General features: G+C 43.3%; 1 protein-coding gene across 1 annotated transcript in view; it reads right to left on the reverse strand.

Moving 5' to 3' along the window:
• Positions 1–1,015: 1,015 nt before the first annotated feature.
• NDST4 (N-deacetylase/N-sulfotransferase (heparan glucosaminyl) 4) overlaps positions 1,016–21,961 on the reverse strand; it is an 81,988-nt gene continuing 61,042 nt past the window's right edge. Inside the window, exons 6-13 of the mRNA XM_010135869.1 lie at positions 15,311–15,493; positions 13,489–13,585; positions 12,186–12,309; positions 10,415–10,589; positions 9,177–9,347; positions 6,916–7,025; positions 1,523–1,625; positions 1,016–1,247 (exon numbers count right to left, since the gene is read on the reverse strand). Of these exons, the coding sequence (XP_010134171.1) occupies positions 1,128–1,247; positions 1,523–1,625; positions 6,916–7,025; positions 9,177–9,347; positions 10,415–10,589; positions 12,186–12,309; positions 13,489–13,585; positions 15,311–15,493 (1,083 nt within the window). The 3' untranslated portion in view covers positions 1,016–1,127. The remainder of the gene's footprint in view (positions 1,248–1,522; positions 1,626–6,915; positions 7,026–9,176; positions 9,348–10,414; positions 10,590–12,185; positions 12,310–13,488; positions 13,586–15,310; positions 15,494–21,961) is intronic.

The following is a 21,961-nucleotide window of genomic DNA, read 5'->3' on the forward strand; positions in this document are numbered from 1 at the left end:
TTAACTAATACCTTTGATCATTAAAGGTTTTTAGGTTTTTTTTTTTCTGTAATAGCTTGCAGACTGACACCCTAAATGACTAACCCAATCTCTAACTTTGAAGGGTTCCGGGCAAAAAATTTCTTTCCAGATAGAAACAAAATCGCTGATATTAGGTTATTGCCAGTACACTGCTTGCATGGCCTGCTTAGATTTGAAAACATTTTGATAGTGCTTTAAGGAGTCCTATGGCATAATGACAAAATATTTGAGATGATTCCGCATCTTAAAGCTCTGTCACAGCTGCCGTAGGAACCCAACACATGCAGTGAAAAACCTGATCAGGGTGGTAAAGTAGCCACATCCAAAAGACAGGCGGTGGATTTCAGCGAGATCTGCGAGGAGGGCCAGCTCGCTGCCTTGCACCTCAACAACACACATGACTCTGATAAATTAGGATGTGTCTTGTGAGGAAAAATCCCCAAAACCCAACAGTAGAAAGGGCACAGACTGTTACCAGTTATTACAGGAATCCTAGGGAAGCAGAGTAGGTGAGAATTTAGCCCACCACTGTCTGTGGAGAAAGCAGTGATGGTGCGTTAATACTCTGTATACCACAACCCTTAGGGATCCCGACTGCCAAGTGCTGAATATCCCTCTGTAAAGTGACAAGAAAAATTGCAGGGTTGGGAGAAAAAACAGGAGAAACGAACGTGGTAAGAACCCCAGCAGATGACCAACCTCAAAGTCCAGCGAGGGATGTTCCCATCCTTTGCTGCTGTCCTGACAGACTGCAATTTGTCCTGTACACTGAAGTCAATCCGTCCTGCACACAGTTTCTGGTACTTCCTGGTGAACAGAGGAACTAGGCTATGCACGAATCCCGGTCTGAGTAGAGAGTAATGCTGCGTAGCTCTGTATTATTTCCTGGAAGCTGACACAAGGGGTCGATGCTAATAACTGTCAGCACGTGCATATAAAGAGATGCCGGGTTTGGGTTTTTTATTCTTTTTGGGTTTTGTTATTTTTTTTTATTAGAAAGAGCATTGTTCATGAGGTCCTCTACTGACGATCACAAGTGAGTCGGAGAAACAAGGGGTTCAATGGTGAAGGAAATCGTCCTTATTTGAGTCCCCCGCCCTTGCGTGCTACCTGACCTTCTGCAGCTCCTGTCTCAGCCAGGAGGGGAGGGGCTGCCCCAGCCTATGCAGCAGCTTGGACAACTCCACGTTGTGGTCTCTGTAGTAGCTTGACAGAAATGCTCGAGACTAAGAAGGGTGAGGAAAAAAAAAAAAATGGTCAAAGAAGGAAACCCACCCAATGGCAGATTTTGGCAGGTGCTCCCATCCAGGAGCTGTGCACTGCTCCCAAGGAGAGGCCCTTAAGAAAGGGAAATTAATTTGTCATTCAAAACCCATTAAAAGTTTCTAATTTTTAAAAATATCAAGCCAGTGGGAAAAAAAAACCCGGTGTATTTATTTTAGGAGTCAAACACAGGGTCAATATTAAACAATGTTAACTTAAATCTCCAGAAAGCCCTTACCTCTTGGTCCATTGGTGGGTATTTTCGACCTTTGCTTTTTCCCAGGCACTTTGTTTTTCCTCCTTCCAATAACTGGCACCAAAAGCCTTTCTGAGGGTCAAACCTATAGAGGATTATATTTTTGGCAAGATTTCATGACAGAAGAATCTCCCAGATACATTAACGTCAGCCACCAGTTACTGCTGCACACATCTCTCTAGATGACTGAAATACCGAGGACAGAGTGGGAAACAGCTTTCCTCTCTCATGAAAGCTCTGGGAATTTTTTTCCCCCTCAAATTTGCCTTGGGAGTGGCTCAAAGCAAGAGGTTATTCATGCTGTACTTTACCCACACTAGCTCATTTTTATTCTACTTGTCCAGCATATAGGGTACAGGGGTTGGACAGGGCTCTGAGAAGCTGATCTAGTTGAAGGTGTCCTTGCTCATTGCTGGGGGGTTGGACTAGATGACCTTTAAAGGTGCCTTCCAGCACAAAGCATTCTATGATTCTGTGCCAGTCAAGGTCCTGAGCCTGAGTCTCAAGGCTCTCACATGGCCCCACTCCAGTCTCCCACTCATATTTTATTGCTGGGTTTTGGTCAGAGATTTTATCCATGTCAAACTGTTCTATGTATCCCTGTGTGATGCTGAAGTTTTGATCAATTGACACTTGAACAAAGAACGTTTGGTTGGAAAAAATTACTACTCGGCTCTTTTCCTGGCATTAGATGCGCTGCATTCTCAAGGACGTCATCAGCTGTGCTCAAGGAGAGCTCTCCATAAAGGCCAGCTGGAGCTGATGCTGTTGTGGGCCAGCACCGTCAAGGTCAGAGGGGTTAAAAAGGGCGAGCAGATCTATTTGCTGACTTCAACAGGCATGGACTCAATCCCTGAGTTTATTTATAAGGAAAGTGTTTGACTGTTGCGTGACTATGAAACAGTGAGGAATGTAACATTGAAGTGGTTTATGTTGCTTTTTGAGTGAAGTTAGCAGTGTTCAGTTCTACTGAAAGAACCACTGGTTGGTAGCTGATAATTTAACTGCACCTGAGGAGTTCGTTGTTCCGTATCATTAGATCTAAATATCACTTTCATTCCAAAGATGACATTATAGCATAAACACTGTCTTAGCAGTCTGATCTGAAATACGCAATTTGATTTTGATGTTTAAAATTCAAAGATAGAGGAATTTTAGATTAAGGCTTTAAAACACGTACTCACTAAGGAATGAACAACACGCGGCTTTAAGTTTTGAATTTATTGCTATGGGACTTGCAGCATGCATAAAACATTGAAAAAGTTCACATTTCTGCTATTCAGCAGATGTTTGGAAAGGATGAAGTATAACTGGCTGGAACACAGAGTTAATTAGTTACAGACTACCTTTTGGCCCTGGGTCTAGCTGTACAATGTGGGTGCACCTGCAATTTGCTGCTGTACATAAGTGAACTAATTGCTGGCTAAGGGTGAACCTTCTTCATGTTATTTTTTTCTTGCCCAGCTTATTACTGCAGGCCTGACCCTTGTTTTCTGAAGTGTCTCAGTAGCTGTATCAATTAAAAATAAATAAATCATTGATTAAATGGTTTTATCGATGATAGATTCATTTCTAGTTTGGCCTTTTCCATCTGCTCATTGCATGGTGAATTAGTGTAGCTGGCTTGCACTAATTTCCCAAGAGAAGCAGCGATAGAGTGTGCTGGGTAAAAGGAAAACCGCAAAACTATGCCCCAAACAATATTTCTGCCTCAGAAGGAGCATATTGAAAAGTATTAAGAGAATGTGAAAATTTGGGTGGGGAGAAGAGGGTAAGACACCTTGGGCTGTATTCAACCCATTGTGTTCAGTTATTAGGAAACTCTCAGGACTCCCGAAAACACAACTGGGGACAATGAAAGGATTTTTTTAAAAATAGTGGTAACCTTAGGGCTGAAGTTACAAGTGAGCTTTATAAAGCACTCAGCAGAAACCTTTCCTCCAGCCCTGGTTATCTTTTCTTCCCTTGCAGAGTACGGGGGGATGCCGGGTTGAACCTGGACACGCATATGCCCACCCCAGCTCTTGGAATGTCAGCACCCAACGCTAGAGGTGGGGAGGGTGCCTGCGAGGGCAGCGCTAAGCAATGCCACCATGAGGACCTTTCTCTTATTCTCTGACCAAACGTAGCAGCGCTTCAAGAGAAAACATTTTCTTGAGTACGCTCCTCTAATCCCATCTTTCCCTTTTTTGCCTGTTTGCATGAGGGAATACGGGGGAAATATTCCCTGGGAGGTTGGATGTGGAGCTGCTGCTGTGGGCAGAGCATGACGTGATGAGCTGGGCTGGAGGAAGCGGCATTCCGGCTGCCTGTTGCCAAAGCCAGGCTCTGTCCTGCCTCCCTCCTTTGCTGCCTGCTGCGAACAACGAAGGCAGAAGGGCCACACTGGCCCACACTACCCTGGAGGAGCCATCTGAGGATGTCAGGCATGAAATACATCTTTCTAGCAGCCAGCGGAGCTTTGGTAGGGCCACCCTGTGATTAAAAGGAAAGGTCTTTTGTAACTTTAGTCCCACATGTCCTAGGTTTCTGTTCATGAAGTTCAGATACTTAAAAAATTTAAGCCCTCGGTCACTCCCTGTGATTATGAGTGGGTTCAGGAGGAGTGGGAGACATCTCTTCCACTTAGTGGAAATTTCGTGAAGACCACTGGCTGGTTTCCTTCTCCTAGCCGTTTGTGCAGGGAAACCAGTGTCTTTCTATTTATGGCATTATGTGTAAAAGTCTTGCAACATTAGTTGATTTTCCCTCTTTTTTTTCTCTAATAAAATTAAACTTCATGTCCTCGAATAGTTTGGGTTGGAAGGGACCTTTAGAGGTCATCTAGCCCAAGCTCCCTACAATGAGCAGGGACATCTTCAACTAGATCACGTTGCTTAGAGCCCTGTCCAACCTGGCCTTGAACGTTTCCAGGAATGGGGCATCCATCACCTCTTTGAACAACCCGTTCCAGTGTTTCATCACCCTCATCATAAAAAATGTCTTCCCTATATCTGGTCTGAATCTAGGTCATCTTTAACAGCGTGTGTAAGAAGTGACAACCTAGTTTTGCATCTCAGCTGCAGCTCTTACTAACCTGGTGTGATGTGCACTTCTGTCCAAGTGCCTGAACCCTACCTCTGCTTCTCCTCTGCTCTCTTTCCATGGCTCTGATTAGAACCTTCCTTCTGCCTGGGTTGATTTCACTCTCCTACAAGATGTTCAGATAATTACTCAGAGTGATGAACTTGTTGCTCACTAGTGTTTGCAGGACTGTGTTCTTAGCCTGCTTTGTGACAACTTTAAAAATGTGTGGTATACAGCTATTAGGCAGTAATGACTAGGAACGATCCTATGCAATCTTTTTTACTTTGACAGCCCTACCATAAAGCAACTACATTCTATAACGCATTTTTCTCTTCCATCCTAAATCCGTGCAGAACTGTGGGCTTCCACAGCACATTTGCATTCTTGATACCTCTGAACAGTGATTGCATAATTTTATAGATCTGTTTACAATCCATTTTTCCTGCCCAAACAAATGTGAGAGGCCAAATTTTTTCCTGGTGTGTGACTCCACTGGCTTTAATTTAGTTACAGAAAGGAAGATATATGTACGTGGGTGTGTATTTTTAAAAACCTAGCAGAAGGCATTGCAGATGTGCAGCAGCAGTTGTTCAAACATCAGTAGTTCAGCTGTGTATTCCAACTGCTCCCTTGTTTTATCCACTTTGGAAACCAATGACTTTAAAAACTACATTCTGAAATACAAAATTTTTCCTTTAGAAGAAAGGTTTTGGCAGAGCAACGTTCTTCGGGTCCAAAGAACAACAATCACTCAGCTCTCACTTTATAACTGTTATATAATTAACTGGAGGTGGAGGAAAATTAAACGATAATTGTAACCGGAGAGGAGGCAGTGTGGGGTAGCTGGAAAGTCCGTGGTCTCATTTACCCCCAGTTTTCCTGGTACCAGCCTGCAGGGAAGGTGAGGTACAGGCTTTTTTCCTACTTCCCACCCCACCTGCAGGCTCATGCTCTCTGCTTGCACACTGACTTGGTAAAACCTCCACCTCAGTGCTGGGCTCTTCGCCCCATGGATGTCTCAGGGCTCTCCCAGCCCATCTCTGTTATGAGATGATGCTCCTCATATGGAGAGGCTCAGGGCGAAAGCTTCCTACAGTTTTCTGCTGGTCTAAGGGGGAAGAGAGAAATTCAGTCCATTCCCACTCAGCAGAGACTCTGCCTTGCTGCAGGGAGCTGAGAAATGTCAGAGTGCCCCCCAGGTGGTTAATCCCCTGTCATGGGGAAAGCCTCACCCTCAGGTAGCGAGGATGAGAAATGTGATCCGAGCTCCTCACATCTGCCTAGGCTAGATCCAAATCAAAGGCTGTGGGAAGTCAATCAAAGGGGTTTCCCTGAGCTCAGGGCACCTTGATTTGGGCTCCTGCAGTGCACCTGCAGTTTTGGCACCCAGACCATGAACAGTTAGGCTGTTTGGTCTGAGGATTTTGTGCTTCACAGGCAAATAGGAGCTTCTCCCCGTGCTCCAGGTGCAGCACTTCCATGTTTAGAGAACTACTATTAGTAGCTTATAATTTTTCCAAATTTTAAGTGTACAGACTAGATTCTTCTGTGCCGTGTGTCTGGCTACTACCAGGCAAAAGATCGGCAGAATTGGCTCAACCATATATGAAATGGGATTAGGGTACGCTATATTTGGTCCATGTTTAAGAGCAAACAATCAAAACAAAACAAAAAAAAAATGGTGCAGCCAGATGAATCTTATCATACTGAGTGCTTCTAACCCAATCTCTGTCGTTAGACTTCTATATGAATGGGATAAAACTGCTTAAGCCAAACTTTCAACAGCTGATGCTAAGTGGTCTTCAGCTTCTGCAGCCTGTCATAAGGTTCGAGTCTGATGTGCAAATGTGTGCTGAGCTCTTACACACAGCTTGCATCAACCAAATGTACATTTTTGAACAGTGCAGCGATGAAAGCAAAACTAGGTACCGTGAGAAAACAAGTCCTGGGCATCTCGGATCGAACACTCAAACTTAACAGACAATTTTTACATGAATCTGGGCCTTGGTTCTGCTTTGAATACAAAATACTGAGCAGTCGTTTGTCCTGTATGTTGTGCAAAGCAGGGTTTGCGTGTGGAAATGTATGCCATCACGCAACTGAATTCTGTAATGTGTTGTATGTGTGGAGGTTAAGGGGAAACTGGATGGGTGTTAAACATGGCTTTAAGAAAACCCCAAGCGTTGCAAAATTATCAGTGTCGTAATGTGGGTTTTGCTTGTTAGTTTGTACTTAATGATCAAGTGATCTTGGTAGGAGCAGATGTCCACCGCAATCCCATAGGGCAGCCAATACAGGAACAGACTCACGTTAGAGCTTCAGAGTAGTTATAATGAGGAGAAACGCCAAGAAACTTCTGCACTTCATCCATCACAGTGGCTGGGTCACTTCTTAGCTGCTGTCCATCAATAATCAGCAACTGTAGGGGTAAATGTGCTGCTTTTAGAAACAGGACTAAGGTTAACAAAAGAATGACATTATTTCCCTTCTGTGACAACATGGATTTAAATTAGCGTGTGACTTTTTACAGTGCTAATAACAACCGTATGGATGAACTTCTTTTTAGATGTACTTTTTACTTTGTTAAGTTGAATTCGTATAGATGGCCACCTCGTAACTGTGTGCGTGCACGTTATTCAAACACGAGAGTTAAATCTCACAAGCTAAACCTGAGTCTCCGAGAACTCTGAGAAAAAGAGATAAGGAAGGAATGTAAAATTATTGTTGGGGTTTACAGTGTGTCCACAGAAAATCCGGCATGGAATAAGAAAAATAAAAAAAGCTCATATATAGCTTAGAATTAGTTCAGAAGCTATACAGTTACATGTTCAAAAGTCATATCGTGCCAATTTATTTGAAACCACCAGTCTATCAACCATATAGGCTTGCAAAATTGTTAGCAAAAGGGACAAAGGGTTTGTTTTGTTTAGTTTTGGTTTTAATTAAAGATTGATGTGATGTAAAGGTACATCACTCTCCATGAGCAAATGTTAAAACAATGTATCAAAAATCTACCGGAGTACCAAGCAGTATTACTAATAACTATTCTGAGCAGACGTGTTTTATATTTATTGTGAAGGCTTATTATGAATTATTAAGTTTTTGAGTGCACAGGCTGAGTGAATGCACATTACTGAGTTCCCATTAGTAAGCACCATGAGTGCACTTTCTGCCTGCACCTTATTAAGAATGAGTGCATTTTGTTGTGTATCTTGTAAAATTAATCACTCTAACTATGAAACATGAGCGGTTACCGGTTTTACAAGAAATATGTCAATGTGCCCCTGAATGTTTAATAAGAAGGCTGTGCTCGCTCTTCGCTACAGCAGGAGAGAAGTCATGAGAGGGGGCAGCAACCCCAGGTGAGGGCAGGGAAGGAGCACAGGTAAGGAGGCACGGGATGTTTGGCATCCTTTGTACATTCCAAATTTGCCAGGAGAGCCCCTTCTCCTTTGGAGGAATAAGTTGGGATATGATGGCTAATGAGAAGACGTGCTTTGTTTGTCCTCCCAGGGCAGTTCTGCCCGGGGACGGTCCCTGCTGCATCCTCAGCTGCTTTAGGCAGTACTCCTCTCCCACTTAGGGAAGAGTAGACAGGCCAGAGATGAAAGTAAATGACCAACTGAGACTTTCTCCTGGAAATGGGATTGACCTGCTTCTCCTCTTTGTACAGCTGAGACTGAATAAAAAGAAAAGTGAGGACTGCAAAAAGACAGAGCTTCTATTTCTTTTTGGTTTTCCAGGTGCCTGACTAAATAGGCAACACTTAGTTCCATCGCCTGTCAGCAAAATTGTGTCCCACATAGCACAATCTCAGGAGATACTTGTTCATTATTCGTGCTCATTAAATACCCTTTTACAACTTTTTCTCACAGTAGGTAGACATGTGAACTAAGCTATGACCACGTCTCCGGGTACACAGTGCCCATGCATGTATTTTGTAGCACTGAAATGTTTGCTTTAGGTGTATGCCTGCCAACAAATTTTTTGAATAATGGGGATATTCTTTAGGTCTATGTGTTTATGTGAATTTTTCATGGGAAAGATTACACAAGACAATTCAATAAAGTGTCTGAAAGAAAATGAGACAAAAGAAGGAATTTCTGCTCTAACACTGAGAAAGGCTAATTCCATATCAGGATCAAACAAACGTGGAACTCCCTGTGAAAGGGTGGGAAGTGGGAAGTGGAATGAAATTTCTTTTTAGAAAAAGCCCTGGCATTTTCTAATTGAATTTGTCACATTCCCACAATATCCCAGGCTGCAGCTGGTTGTTTCTTGGGACCCAGAAACCTTGACAACCTTTGCTGATCTTGGAAGGAAACCCCGAAGTCACCCATCAAACCCAGAGTGGCCAGAGTTCATAGCATTTTCCTGTTGCATCTGTTCCATCACAAGACAGAAAAATCAGCACACTTCTTCCAAATATCCCAGTCTTGTCAGATCTGCATTTCCTAACAGCAAAGAGTCCCAGTGGGAAATATCCCATCACCTCTAATGATGAGCCCAGACTCATTCTGGGACATTTGAAGAGTTGATGAGCTTGGCAAAACAGCAGGTTGGAAATTACCTGTGAAGCAGGGTAATAAGTTAACCATCTTTCGATATGGACAGCATACCATCCGGGTGTCAGGCATCTCTTCTGGAGAGTCCGTATCTCTGAGGATGCCCAATGGCTGGATGTAATGACTTCATAAAAATTGAATTTCAGGGCAGCAGGGTCCTCATGGGATCGCTGATGCTACCGGGAGATATTTAGACACGTATCACACAGATGCTGAAGATGAAGCTGAAAGCCTCCTGAGAGCTGTCAGGAGGGCTGTGCTGGCATGGCCAGCGCGGCTGCAACCCACAGCAGCCCCTCACTCCCCACCAGCGCCGGTTATGCCGGGTAGGAGGAGTTGGGGCGAGGAAGCCGAATGGGGCCTCCATTCAGTCAAGGGCCCTCTTGGGACTGGTGGGAGCGGAGCTGCATCTCCCACTGGCAGTTGTAAAGGTGCAAATGAGGTATTAAAAAGGGTGCAAACTGCAGCCCCAGAATGTGCTTCCTTTCTTGCAGCACTCATAATAACAATATCACAAATGGTGTGGTTTATGCTTATTGCGACATTATTAAAGTGGTCTGTTTTAACGCTGCTTTTAGTATTTCCTTTGTCTGTAGGACCACACCATCTTTTTACATGCATGCTTAAACCTCTTTTTAAAAATAGGTTTTTTAAAATAGTGCAGTCTTTGTTATGAAAAGGTGTGGGCTCAGTAAAAGACAATAAAGAGCATCCTAGAGTTTTCTCAGAAAAACAACAGGCTTTCTTTTGTTTCCAAGGAGAGAAAAAACCCCACAACTCTCTAGACACAGTTCTTTTTAACTCCTTGGAAGCTTTAGAAGGCACTGCATACATTTGTACACCACCACATACTGCTTAGCTTACGTGCTGGAGGATGGGATGAAGGACCAGATTCTCAACATTAAAGAGCTCTGATTTTCTAGCTAGGCCATGCTCATTTTCTCCGTGTATCTCCCTGGGTGAGGAGTGCTGCTTTTCCTCTATGCAGTGTCAGCTGTAATTGAGATTAAACTGTTTGTTTACAGCTGGTGGCAGCTCTGTGCTGAGAAGTTTCATCATTTATGACACTGGTGTCACAGGTGCCAACTGCAAAAGTTGGCATTCAGCATCCTTCCACTTCTACACAGTGCAAATGCTTTGCAATAAATCCCATTCTTGCTCAAGGACACAGATTCCCACTGTTGTTGGCCATCATCCCCTGCCATTGATTTCGCCGTCCGTTTCTGCAAGGTAAGATCTGTACCTGGTACCAGGAATACGCCCGATCAGATGGGTCGATGAGGATGGTGATGATCTTGGCCTTGGGGATGAGGGAAGCAGCTCGCTTAGGAGCTTCCTCAGAATGGAAATAGTTGGCACTTTTCTCAAAGAGGAGGTCGGTGGTGATGTTGGAAGGAGCTGGGAAGAAATCCATGTACCTGCGAGGTGAAGAAACTTGTTACAATTAGCAGTATCACAAAAGGGTCGTATCCCTGTGCTTCCCATTTCACGGGAGGTGAAAAGGTGAATTTCTAGACATAATTCTCAAGTAAGAAAATTGAATTTCTCAGCTCACTCCAAAACTGGCATAGGGGGAACACGTCTTGGCTCTTATATGGTGCTGGTAATAGCTAAAGCCTCCATGAAGTCAGGTAATTAGGTTTTTCTTCTGATGGATGGGATTTTTGCTAATAAGTTCAATGTCAAAGGATATCTTTCACCAGTTTGGAGCGAGTGCAGTTTTAGCTGCAGAAAAAAAATGGGAAAAGCTTCAAAATGCCAACCATTTAATTTTAACATTGTTGAAGTATTTCATTTTGGAACTGACAAATCTTTTCTTTTAGACGTTTTCAGAATGCAAGATTTAAATTTGTCTTTGAATGGTCTTTTCCACTGAAAATTGATTGGAAGTAGAAGTAAGTAGAACAGAAGGCTCAACTAAAAGGATGAAGAATTCAAATGAAGCAAAAGGTGAAATCAGTTTGGAGGTATTTTTGGGTCCCTTCAGTTTTGCTGAGCACTCCAGGAACTTCCGGTTTTGGTGGGACTAACTGGTTTTTGTGTCTTTTCTATGGAAATGAAGCCTCACCCTGCACACAGGACTCTCCTGACATTTGAACCTGCAGGCCAGGCCAGTTTTGGTGAAGAGTGGCAGAAGAGGGTTCCAGGAGGCCAAACTCTTTCTCTACATGTTGTGCAAAGGGCTGCAGAGGAGAGACTCGCCTCTGTCACCACTCTTTCTTCTCCGAGTGTATTACACCATCTATTCTATGATAGCCATGAGCGATCTCTTTCTTTATCCAGTCCGGAAAAACAACTGCCAAGCATTTCTTTCCCTTTGTTTTCTGTGACACCTTGAACCGAGAAGCTGGTCTCGTCGTCGCAGGGTCAGCCTGCTTTTACGGGTCAGCCTTGTTTGCTCTGCGCACTCTCCACGCCGTACATGGGCGAGGAAAACTGCTGACGATTATTCTGTTTCTGTGTGGTGTGATGTTTGTCTGGTGTTTCAGTTTTCACACAAGGATGCGGAATGCCGTTCCCTGTGGAAACGGAAGCCTTACAGAAATGCTTCTCTTAAGCAAAACCAGTGAAAGCAGTATTTAAAACTGTGATAGCTGACTGACCAGTTGAAGTGCTTTGCAGTGTTTTTTTGGTTTATTTCACAAAGAGAATAATGGAATCTCAATTCAGTAAAAGCTGCTTTTGAAGAAAAAGAGTGTAATTCAGTATAGAATTATGCAGTTATGAAAAGAGGGAGATGGTATTCGGCATGAAGACAGACATCATAACTGGGATGGCTGTTGTATTCATTTGTGAACAAAAATAAGAAAATTCTTACTGAAATATCTAAACAAAATTAAGAACTTGATTAAATGTCCCGTCATTACAGATTAGATTCTCTTTCTGTCTGATAATGCCAAGCATAATAAATTAATCCAGTAATTATGTCGATGTCATACATGCTTCTGTAAGTGTTCCATTGTGATTTGCCATGTATTAATAATGAACGCTTCTTTTTTTTTTATTCTTCTTACCAGTCAATTCCCTTGTGGTAGTTGTTTCCGTTGAAGAACTGAACTTCTTCAAAAGTTTTTGGACTAGGGAGATTACTGATAATGGAAGGATGCATCAGAAGAAATAAATAAAGCGCTGTTGTTCCTAACAATAAAAACACACGCCATTAGGAAATAGGAAAAAAGCCTTTTGACTTTATAAATTCAGGAGTGCTCTTTATATCAATGCATGCTGGGACATACAGGAAAATGAGATTAGCTTTTACAAGAAAGCTACCGATTGATGAAAGGCCTAAGGAAGTACAAGGGGCTTTCAGGGGGAGGGGGGAATATGTGCAGACTTCTCGTCGAACTTTTCCCGTTTCCAGGCTCTGAGTTCTGCTCTGATGCAGACATGATCTTGCTGATGTTGATGACATTGCTTGCTTGACTGTGTATTGAACCAGGGATGGAATTTGGCCTGAACAAGTTTGCTCACAAGCTACTTATCAAACGACTTTTTTTCTCCATTTTATTTCATTAACTTTATTCACTAGCAAACAACTTTTCAAAAGCACTAACTGTGGGATCACGCTTTTGTTGCTCCTGGAACTGCACTTTTGTCCTCTGTGTGTCTTTCCTGGGAGTCTGCTGTTGAGGACTGAATTTTCTGTCTCACTACTAACAAACCTGTATGTAATAAGTATGCTTTAAAATCCCAGTAACGGTACTTTTTTGTTATTTGTTTGACAAAAACAACTGAAAATGATAAAAGGTGGTAAATGAAATTTTCGGGAATGTGTCTTTAAACTTGCTCTTCAATGATTTAATGCTATGCAAGCTGCCACTGGACTATGAATCAAGGCCTGCTGTCTCTGTCACTGTCGCAGAATTTCTGTAAGATCTTGATTAGTCATTTATCTCCCTGTTTCAGCATCCACTTTCTGTAATATGTCCACCACAGTAATAGCTATCTTGGGAGTGGGAATATGTGGCTTAATTCAAATCATGTCCTGAGACCCTCAGAGGCCTGCAAGGTGGTAAATACATTTATTGTCAATTAGGGTCTCAAACGATGTTGAAATAATTTGTCAAAGAACTTAATAACAGTCGTAACATAGGGCAGCCTGACAGCATGGTGGTTTTTTTTTTTTTTATGGTGGATGAATGCAATTGCACTATACAAGAAGTCGTCCCTGTCTGTTGGCAGTGAAGCATTAACTACCTGAATCCCACAGGGATCAGGAGTGCACCATTGCAGGGAGTTGGCTCCAGTTTGCAGGACACAAATACACAGATACAAAATGGGGGGGCTAGCTTCGGTTAGAAATTCATTACGTCTTACCTGTTTTCTGGGGTCCTATCACAAGAAATTTGGGTAGGTGGTCACAAGTTTTGTCTCTGGACCAAATATCCCGGTGTCGTTTATCATCACATGGATTCTGAAAAAGAAAAGGCAGGTGCGTACATCATCATACTGGGGGTATCCTAAACGTTTGCGTGTATGTGAATCTTCGCTGGATCTAAATGTTACGCACTAACTCCAGAGCCTTACACTGATTAGTAAAATCCCACGTTTCCTCATAGAAGTTTATTCTTGACAGATATTGAGCACTCTGGTACGGATCCATGGAAGCACTCAGGTACACAGGGACCAAACTCCTGGGTATCTTTCAGGACCAACTCTCCCAGGGGTCCCAGTGCAGTCAGTAACGCTACAGTCGTGCAAATACTGGGAAGATTGGTGTCAAAACCCTGTGAGGCTACTGCATCTCCTTCCTTCCTTTAGTCAGGCTCATTTCATAAACTCAGAGTCCACAGGCACGTACATAGACACGTATGTGGTCCCTTTGACTAAAATTCAATGTCTCTATAATGGTTTTGCATGACTGGGGATTAAGTTCAGTCATTAGAAAAAAAGAAAAGGAAAAGAAGAAAAATAAGATTAAAACATTGATTTAATCAAGTTTTCATTTAAGGTTAAAATGGAAACCTCTGTTAGAATAGCTTCAAGGCATTAGTTTCTTAGGTGACAAAATGGTTTCAGACGCATGGGACTTAGTGCCAATTTTAATTTACATAAGACCCAAAAGGGAGGACAAAATAGAAATTCATCCCCTTATCTTTCTACTACCTATGAATGCAAACTAAAAACGTGAACAAAAGACGCCGCAGAAAAGGTTAGGATTGACTGCTCTTTAAAGCAGTTGTCATACAGATACTGCTTTTACATAGTAGGGGCTGGTGATAGAACACACAGTTTGCTAGTGAATAAAGTTAATGAAATATAATGGAGAAAATCATTAACTGATGTGAATCGCTGCAGCTCCACTACACTCAGTGGAAATATTATAGATTTATACTTCTTTTGCAACTGGGCCAGAAATAATAGGGGAAATTTTCTGTTCCTTTTTGCCAGCGTAAGCCCGAAATAACTGCACAGCTCTCCATGGTGTCACTCTGGATTTATGCCTGCATAGCTAAAAGCACAGCGTGGCACATCATATTCTGAGTCAGAGAAGAGTCAGATATGTGTAACAATGATTAGGAAATTACAGTGTTGAGATCACAAGCAGCAGCATCATGCACTTGAAACAGAGATAGATAGAAAACAGACAGTCTGTGCTGAAACCCTTCTTTTATAGAGCTGCCCATCCCCCAGGCGCTTGCCTGGCTGGCCTCTCCCGCTCTCTGGTTTCCTTGCTGTTTCACTGAAGGGGGTTCAGACAGTGGAAAATACTCCTTGTCCCTGCGGTGATCCAACGTCAGTGATTCCCCATTAAGAGGCGCAATGAATCTACATCGTTTGGCTCTGGCTACCAGGTGGCTGTGGGCATCTGGCCAACAGTGCAACACAATTGGTTAACACAACGTGATGCATCAGCAAAACTACAGACAGGAGAGACGGGAAGGGAAACTTCCTTCACATAAATGGCAATTAAGTGCTTTCACCATGCTTGATTTGGGGTGAATGGAAGATAATCCATTCCTAGTCAGAAGCAGTGGTCCCTCAAAAAAAAATTAAATAATCTAAGGCAGCATGCAGAAAGCAGTAACATATCTGAATGTGAAGTGGGATTTTTACTTATTCTATTTTCTTTTACAGGAAAAGATTCTTATTTTAACAAGTGGGTTGTAACTGGGAGAGGAAGAGGATGTGATGTTACCTGCCAAAGAGGATCCGTCTGCTCCGGGAAGAGCTCAAAGTACTTCTGAGCCAGCTGAACTGGGGGCAGAGTCTGCAGTTTCAGGTTAGTCGAGCTCTTAACAAAGTTGGCCAGATTCATAAAGGTGTACAAGCCCAGGCGGTCGTTCCCGTAATTAGACAAATGTGTCATGAAGATGCTGATCTGAGAGGCAAGAGAAGACTTTCAGTTGCAAGATATCAGGAGCATCTGGCTGGAAGGGCAGGCATGGGGGGTCCCGGGTACTTTGCTGAACCCTGTCCTCCCACCCAAAACTGAAAGAAGACAATGAAAATGTTAAACTAGCTGCACTTTCTAGATGCTCTGCAAGGGTCAAGTTTCCAAACTTGTCACATATGCACCATTTCTTCACAATCTCTCATCTAGCGACTCATGGGTTCCTCAGGGACTGCCATTCAGGTGATGCTTACTGTGACTTTTTCTTTATTCTTCTGTTTTGACTTCTTTTATAAACAACATAAAAATTGTTCCTTGCATGCATCCTGCTTACTCCACATTCCTGGGCAGGCATCCGTGAGCACTTGGTTAGGAGTCCCCTGTGCCCTGGCACCACCAAGGGAGCCAGCTCTCTGCTCCTCGGATGCGTAGGCAAAGCTTAATTTCAGGACTGCTCTTTATGGGATCAACTTGAAGGTCTGACTCATACGCTGTCTCCTCTGAATGTGGGTTGGCTAGTTTGTTTCAGATGGCACGGCTAGAGTAGGTGAGTACGTTCTGAAATGTAAACATTTCAAGCCTTGGTGCACGATGATATCTCAGGTAAATATCTCTGTCATTGTCTTCTCCTTAAAGCCAGTATAACTCCTGCCTTTTTATCAGCCTTTCTGCGGTTCTCATTTACATGGCCACTGCTTTGTAGATCTCATAATTTCTTTCAGAGGGATAGAGAGAATTTGTAAGAATAATGTAAAGAGTAGATTTCCCAATATTTTCTTTACATGAGGTGATCAAACTCAGTTTGCAGCTGCAAAGGCCTGGTTTATCTGTAGATTACCATTATTAAGTTATAGGAAGATTTTATCAAATTGAGCGTTGGTACTTGCCTGGTTTACTCAGTGTGTCAGCCTAAGATAGGATGTGCAATGATAGTGGAATTTAATTACACTGTTTTCAAGAAATAACATACTACTTGTAACTGAGCAGTCTATATTCTTCTTCTTTTTCAGCACCGTCTCTGAAGCTGACAGTCAATAATATGCAGCAGATTGCAAAAAGCACAAATTAACTATGGTGACCACAGCAATTAAACACAGCAGCATGCCAGACAGTGGACTTCTTAATAATGATGCCATGCTTCAAGGAGGCTTTGCCGTGACGTAAAACCTTAGAAGTGTAACGTTACAGTGAACTCCAGAACATGGTGGTGGGAAGTTTAGCAGTTTGCTGTCCTGCCATAGTGCAGGAAATTTCTGGAAAAAGGAAAAGAAAGCATCGGCTTTGTGAAGGTCACAAAGCCAGGTTGGACTGGGTTCAGAACAGAGGCTCAGCACTCTCTTTCCTTGTTTTTTTGTGCCTGGTTTTGGTTAGGTAGCTGGTTTGTAAACCCTCGGAAGGGCTCAGTGCTTGAAGACTGGCACGAGCAGCAGCCAGCCTGCTCAGCCACTTGTGTTACTCAGCGAGGATGCAGGTCTGCAGGCAGGAGTGGGGGCACAAGTGATGCATATTTTTGGGGTGGGAAGCAGCTGACTCTGACGAGATTAGTCCTCAGCAGTGAGGACACTGATTGGCAGGTAAATCGCTTGCTTTGCAGGTAGATCTCTATGTCCAGGTGAGTCTCCTTTTGGATGATTAGGAATGGGAACCGACAGCACAGCTGGGGGTGGGGTGAGCTTATAAAGTGATGGGCAGGAGAGGAAACAGCATGTGGACCTTCTCCCTTTGAGAGCTGCAGCGGGAGGCCTGGGTCTGCAGCATCCTGGGTGTGTGCTCAGGTCAGTGAGCTTTTTTGTTTCCCATCTGTGTCTTAAGGGAAGGTGGATGTAGTTTGAGTGTTCATGACCCAGGCACAGGGGACGATGTTTAGAATTGTAGAATACCAGGTTAGAGGGGACCTCAGAGATCATCTGGTCCAACTTGCAGAGGTTTAGGCTGCAGTTCTTCAAAGCCTGAAGCGTATGTTAGATACATGGGAGATGTCAAGATGAGTGCTGCCCTTGCAGGGGGTAGGCTGTGGCTGGGGAACCAGGTGGGTTGTTTTGGCTCCCTGGTCCTGGAGTTAGAGCCCTAGAAATATGTGTCTCAGCTGGGTGGCAACCAGGTTCCCCTGCAGCTAAACTGGTGGGAAGTGCCAAGTCTCAAAACTTGAGACTGTCATGCCTAAAATGGCTGCAAAATGCCCAGGGATCTCAGGAAAGCTATTGTCACTGAGCCACTGTGGCTTGGTCCTGCTAATTGTGAAGAGCTTTCCAAAACAAACCACTGCTACCACATGAAGATAAAGTTTTCTCTTCGGTACATTGCTGCTTTGCAGCCTCAGGCTTGGGGTCCGGCAGGAGAAAGTGTTGCTAACAAAAAAAACGGTGTCCATAGTGCACCATGCTGTTCTGACTCTGAACGCAACCACGGAATAAAAAGCCACAAGCTTTCCACGTTCACCATGGTGTTCTGCCAACATGGTGGTTCTTAAGCATTGGCCCACAATGTTTAAAAACGTCCATTAGTTTGTTAAATTATTGATAAGGCTTTTAGTACTTCTGTAAGTTGAAGATGGATGGAGCTTAGGAGAAAGTGTCCCTGATGGCCCATCTGCAGTGCGTTTGCACTGTGCCCACTTCATTCCACAAAAGGTAATTTACTCTTCACTTTTTTGTTCTGAACCTCTCTTGAGCAAAGATTGGCAGCTGTACAAGATCTTTTTTTCTGTTGGCTTGACTTTGTGGATTCTAGTGCCCATGTGTTTTATGATGGATAACGTTTGACATAACTGAACACTGCAATTTTCCTGAACTTTGTGCATGTCCATACTTAGCACCCCAGAAACTTATAAGCAAGATAATGAATCTTCTTTGCACTTGCAGTCTACTGACCTTCTTTAGCTCTCCCCACCTCCCCCAGAAAAACCCCCTACAATCATACCTTTTCTAGTTCAGGGTTCAACTTTTCAAAATGTGCCAAGTGGTTCCTGCAAACTATCTTAATATGATGAAAAGGAAAACACTTATAGGAAATGTCGATAGTGAATATCATTTTGTCTCTGAAGTGTTTTTTTGGTAAGTGCTGAAGGGTCTGTCAATGACATTTAATATTATTGCAGCAAATAAAGTATGCAAGTAAATCGACTTGCTCTTCTTGCTGTTTTTACACCTGAATTTGAATGAGATTTTTTAATGTGAAAAGGAACCTATAGGAGACGGATATTAGCTTATTTTAAGAGTTTCATTAGACTGCACTCCAGTCCAAAAGATCCAATTGATCACTGTTTGTGGAGTCAAGAGATCCAATTGATCACTGTTTGTGGAGTCAAGAGATTTTGGTCATCTCTCTTGACTTCTTTTGCTCCATTGATTGTTTTCTGAAGTGAAAAACCACCAATACAATGGGATAAAACACCAATACATGGGATAAAACTTGATCTAATTCTTTGCCATCTCCAAATCAGTTGAGACAGAAGGAGATGGGTATCACCTGCTCATGTTTGCAGCATGGATGGACACACAAATTTGTTTTCATGCCACTGCATCAGTCCATGGAAAATGTAATAGCCTGGAAATGTGCTGAGCTGACATAATGCTGCTCTGTGCCTTGAGGCTGGTGCAGGGAGGCAGGATGCTGTTGCAGGGTGAGCAGAACCAGCCTCAAGGGTGGGAGTGAGGAAACCCAGTGAAAACCAAGGACTGACCTGACCCACAGCTCTCTGACCAAAACTGGTGAATGAAAGAGCCTTGTTTTCTTGGGTTTTGTGACAAAAAGCAAGCTACAGCACAGACTGACACTAATGAGTGGGCAGCACTTCGTCAGGGTGAGCAGAACCAGCCTCAAGGGTGGGAGTGAGGAAACCCAGTGAAAACCAAGGACTGACCTGACCCACAGCTCTCTGACCAAAACTGGTGAATGAAAGAGCCTTGTTTTCTTGGGTTTTGTGACAAAAAGCAAGCTACAGCACAGACTGACACTAATGAGTGGGCAGCACTTCGTCAGGGTAGGGCTAATGGGAGGGAGGCACGATGCCCTCCACACAACAGTGCGGTACAAAACCAATAAACTGTTTCAGATTCCGGAGGCTGGGGAAAGGGCTCTGGCAGCATCACGTTGCTCCTGAGGTTAAACTAGCATAAGCAGCGTGTGTTACACAAATGTGTGGAGAGGCTCCGAGTAAAAGCTTTTGTGGTCGCTATACAATCTCTAGCGAACGCACGATGGGAAATGAGGTCAGGGGCACGTGACTTTGGCGCTGGTCGAGTTCCCCCATTGCTGTAGACGTTTTGCAGCGGTGCTGCAGTTTGTGCTGGTGCAGTAGCTTAGCTCTCCCGCTGGCCCCTGTGTGCTGTGATTACTCATGTTTTGAGAGGTGCATTTCAGCTATGGCTTTCAAAGACTTGCCCCCAAAAAAGAGAATTCTAAGATTTACATTTTGCTGGTGACAAAACTGAGGCACAGAGGGATGGTGTGATTTGCAAAGAATTAATCTCCTGCAGGGGAGTCTGCTGCTTGGCTCGTCTACCCTCCCTAGGGTGACCCACACAGCACTTCCAGGAGTATCTCATTTATATCTATATTAAAATGGATTGAACGGAGAGCTGTGGCCCCCAGACATTGGAAATTCTAATTTTACTGTTTTAATAGGCTTTTTTCTCCTAGTTTCTATTGCCTGCTCTGTATTAGTATTTTGGAGATGTCCTCAATGGACTGCTATTTCTCAGTTCAAAAGAAAGAAGTGGGAGGAGAATAGTGCTCCTAAATTTCTCAGACCACCTGTGCTGTTAATAGGCCATTCTGGTTGATAAATCATGTCATTACCATTAGACTGGGTGAGCAGGGGGAAGGAAAGGGTATTTCACACTACCTCTCCCTGACAGAATCTAAGGGAAGTTATATCCTGCATCTGGCTATTTACCAGCCTCGGTGCTCCTAAACCATGTTTGGTTAGGGACTTATTAGCAAACTTGAACTGGTCACACCTATGAGATTGTTTGTAAAGTAATGACAGCACCACCACACCATTTTACTATCTGGTTCTTGTTTCCAGGAGTTTTTAAAATTGGTTATACACAGAGTATTCTCTATGTGTAATATTTGTATATGCATGCTTGTGTTAAACATAAAATAAAATGTAAATTAACTAGTAGAGAAAACTAAAGGGTTTGTTTCAAAATTATTGGAATGCCAGCTCTACTTGAAGTGCCCCACAACTGCGTTCTGCACTTAGTGCACATTTTCCAGAGCCTCAGCCCTATGTGCCTATTAATGAAGAATATGCGGAGGTTTATTTCCTCCTGTGAAGTGCCAAACTTAGTACAGTCTTAACTAAAAGCCCTCAGTCTTGGGTGAAGGCTGTCTCTGGAGGGCACTAGGCTGTCTTTTCTGGGAGGGCCATCCCAGAGCACATCATGCTATCAGTGGCCAGGTGGCTATGAAGATCCCGTTAGCCACTTAGTTGTGCTTTCAGAGGTTAAATTCATTACCATACGTGACCACCAGGAACACAAGTATTCTGATGGTCAAAGAGTAAAGTGACTTCCAAACCCAGGACATGTTTGCCTTGAAAACTGTCCTTCGCGTGTGTCCATTTGTTTACTGCAGGATTTAGTTTGTGCTACACGTGCAGCTTGGAGTGCAGGAGTGTTTAATGTTTCACTTCAAAGCTGTGCCTTTGGATGACCGAGGATAAGTCCTACCCTCGGCTGGTGTGAACCCCTCCAGCCTGAGTTAAAATCTGCAGTTTTGATGATTCGTACAGGAGCCGATATTAAATAGGGCTATGTCTCCTGTGCTCCATAGCCACCACTGTCCTTACCATCTATCCTAGTGAATTAAAACAATTATGAAACTATTGTTCTACTATTCACTTCTTTTGGCCTTGAGAAGAACATGCCTATGTGCTAGAACAGAAATTCCTATGAAAAGGACGGTTAGTGCTCCAGCTTCCAGCTGAAGTGTAACCTAGCCAGTCTCACTGGTGTACCTGGCCAGTCTCAAGGACGCCTGTCCAATACTGGGAATCAAATACTGGCTGATGCCTTTATGCTGATATTTAAAACTAAGCCTATCAATCAATCTAGCACTTGCAATGAAAAACTCAGTTACAAAACTTAGGTATAAATGTGCCCCACCTCATCTTTTCAGATATTCAATAATTAAATAGGATCAATGTTCCGTTTGAGGTTCTTCCTTCCTGCTCGTCCCGTGGCTGGAAAGCCCAGGAACAGAGAGATGTCTTTTGCGTGAATCTTGCTCCTCTAAGAGAAACTTGTTCACTGTCTTTAACAACTTTTTCCTTGCTTCTGCACCTCTTAAATAAAATTTGCAAGAAGGGAGGAACTAATGCATGCAAAATAAACCGGGATGTAGCTCAACCTTGTGTAAAAGAGACGTATTGGGAGATATATGATGCAGACATCTTGTTCTCATAGAAATCTGGCCGCATATTTACGCCTCTTCTTTGCTCTTGCATGA

Source organism: Buceros rhinoceros, unplaced genomic scaffold (genome assembly GCF_000710305.1).
Source record: "Buceros rhinoceros silvestris isolate BGI_N320 unplaced genomic scaffold, ASM71030v1 scaffold7035, whole genome shotgun sequence".
Classification (NCBI taxonomy): Eukaryota; Metazoa; Chordata; class Aves; order Bucerotiformes; family Bucerotidae; genus Buceros; species Buceros rhinoceros.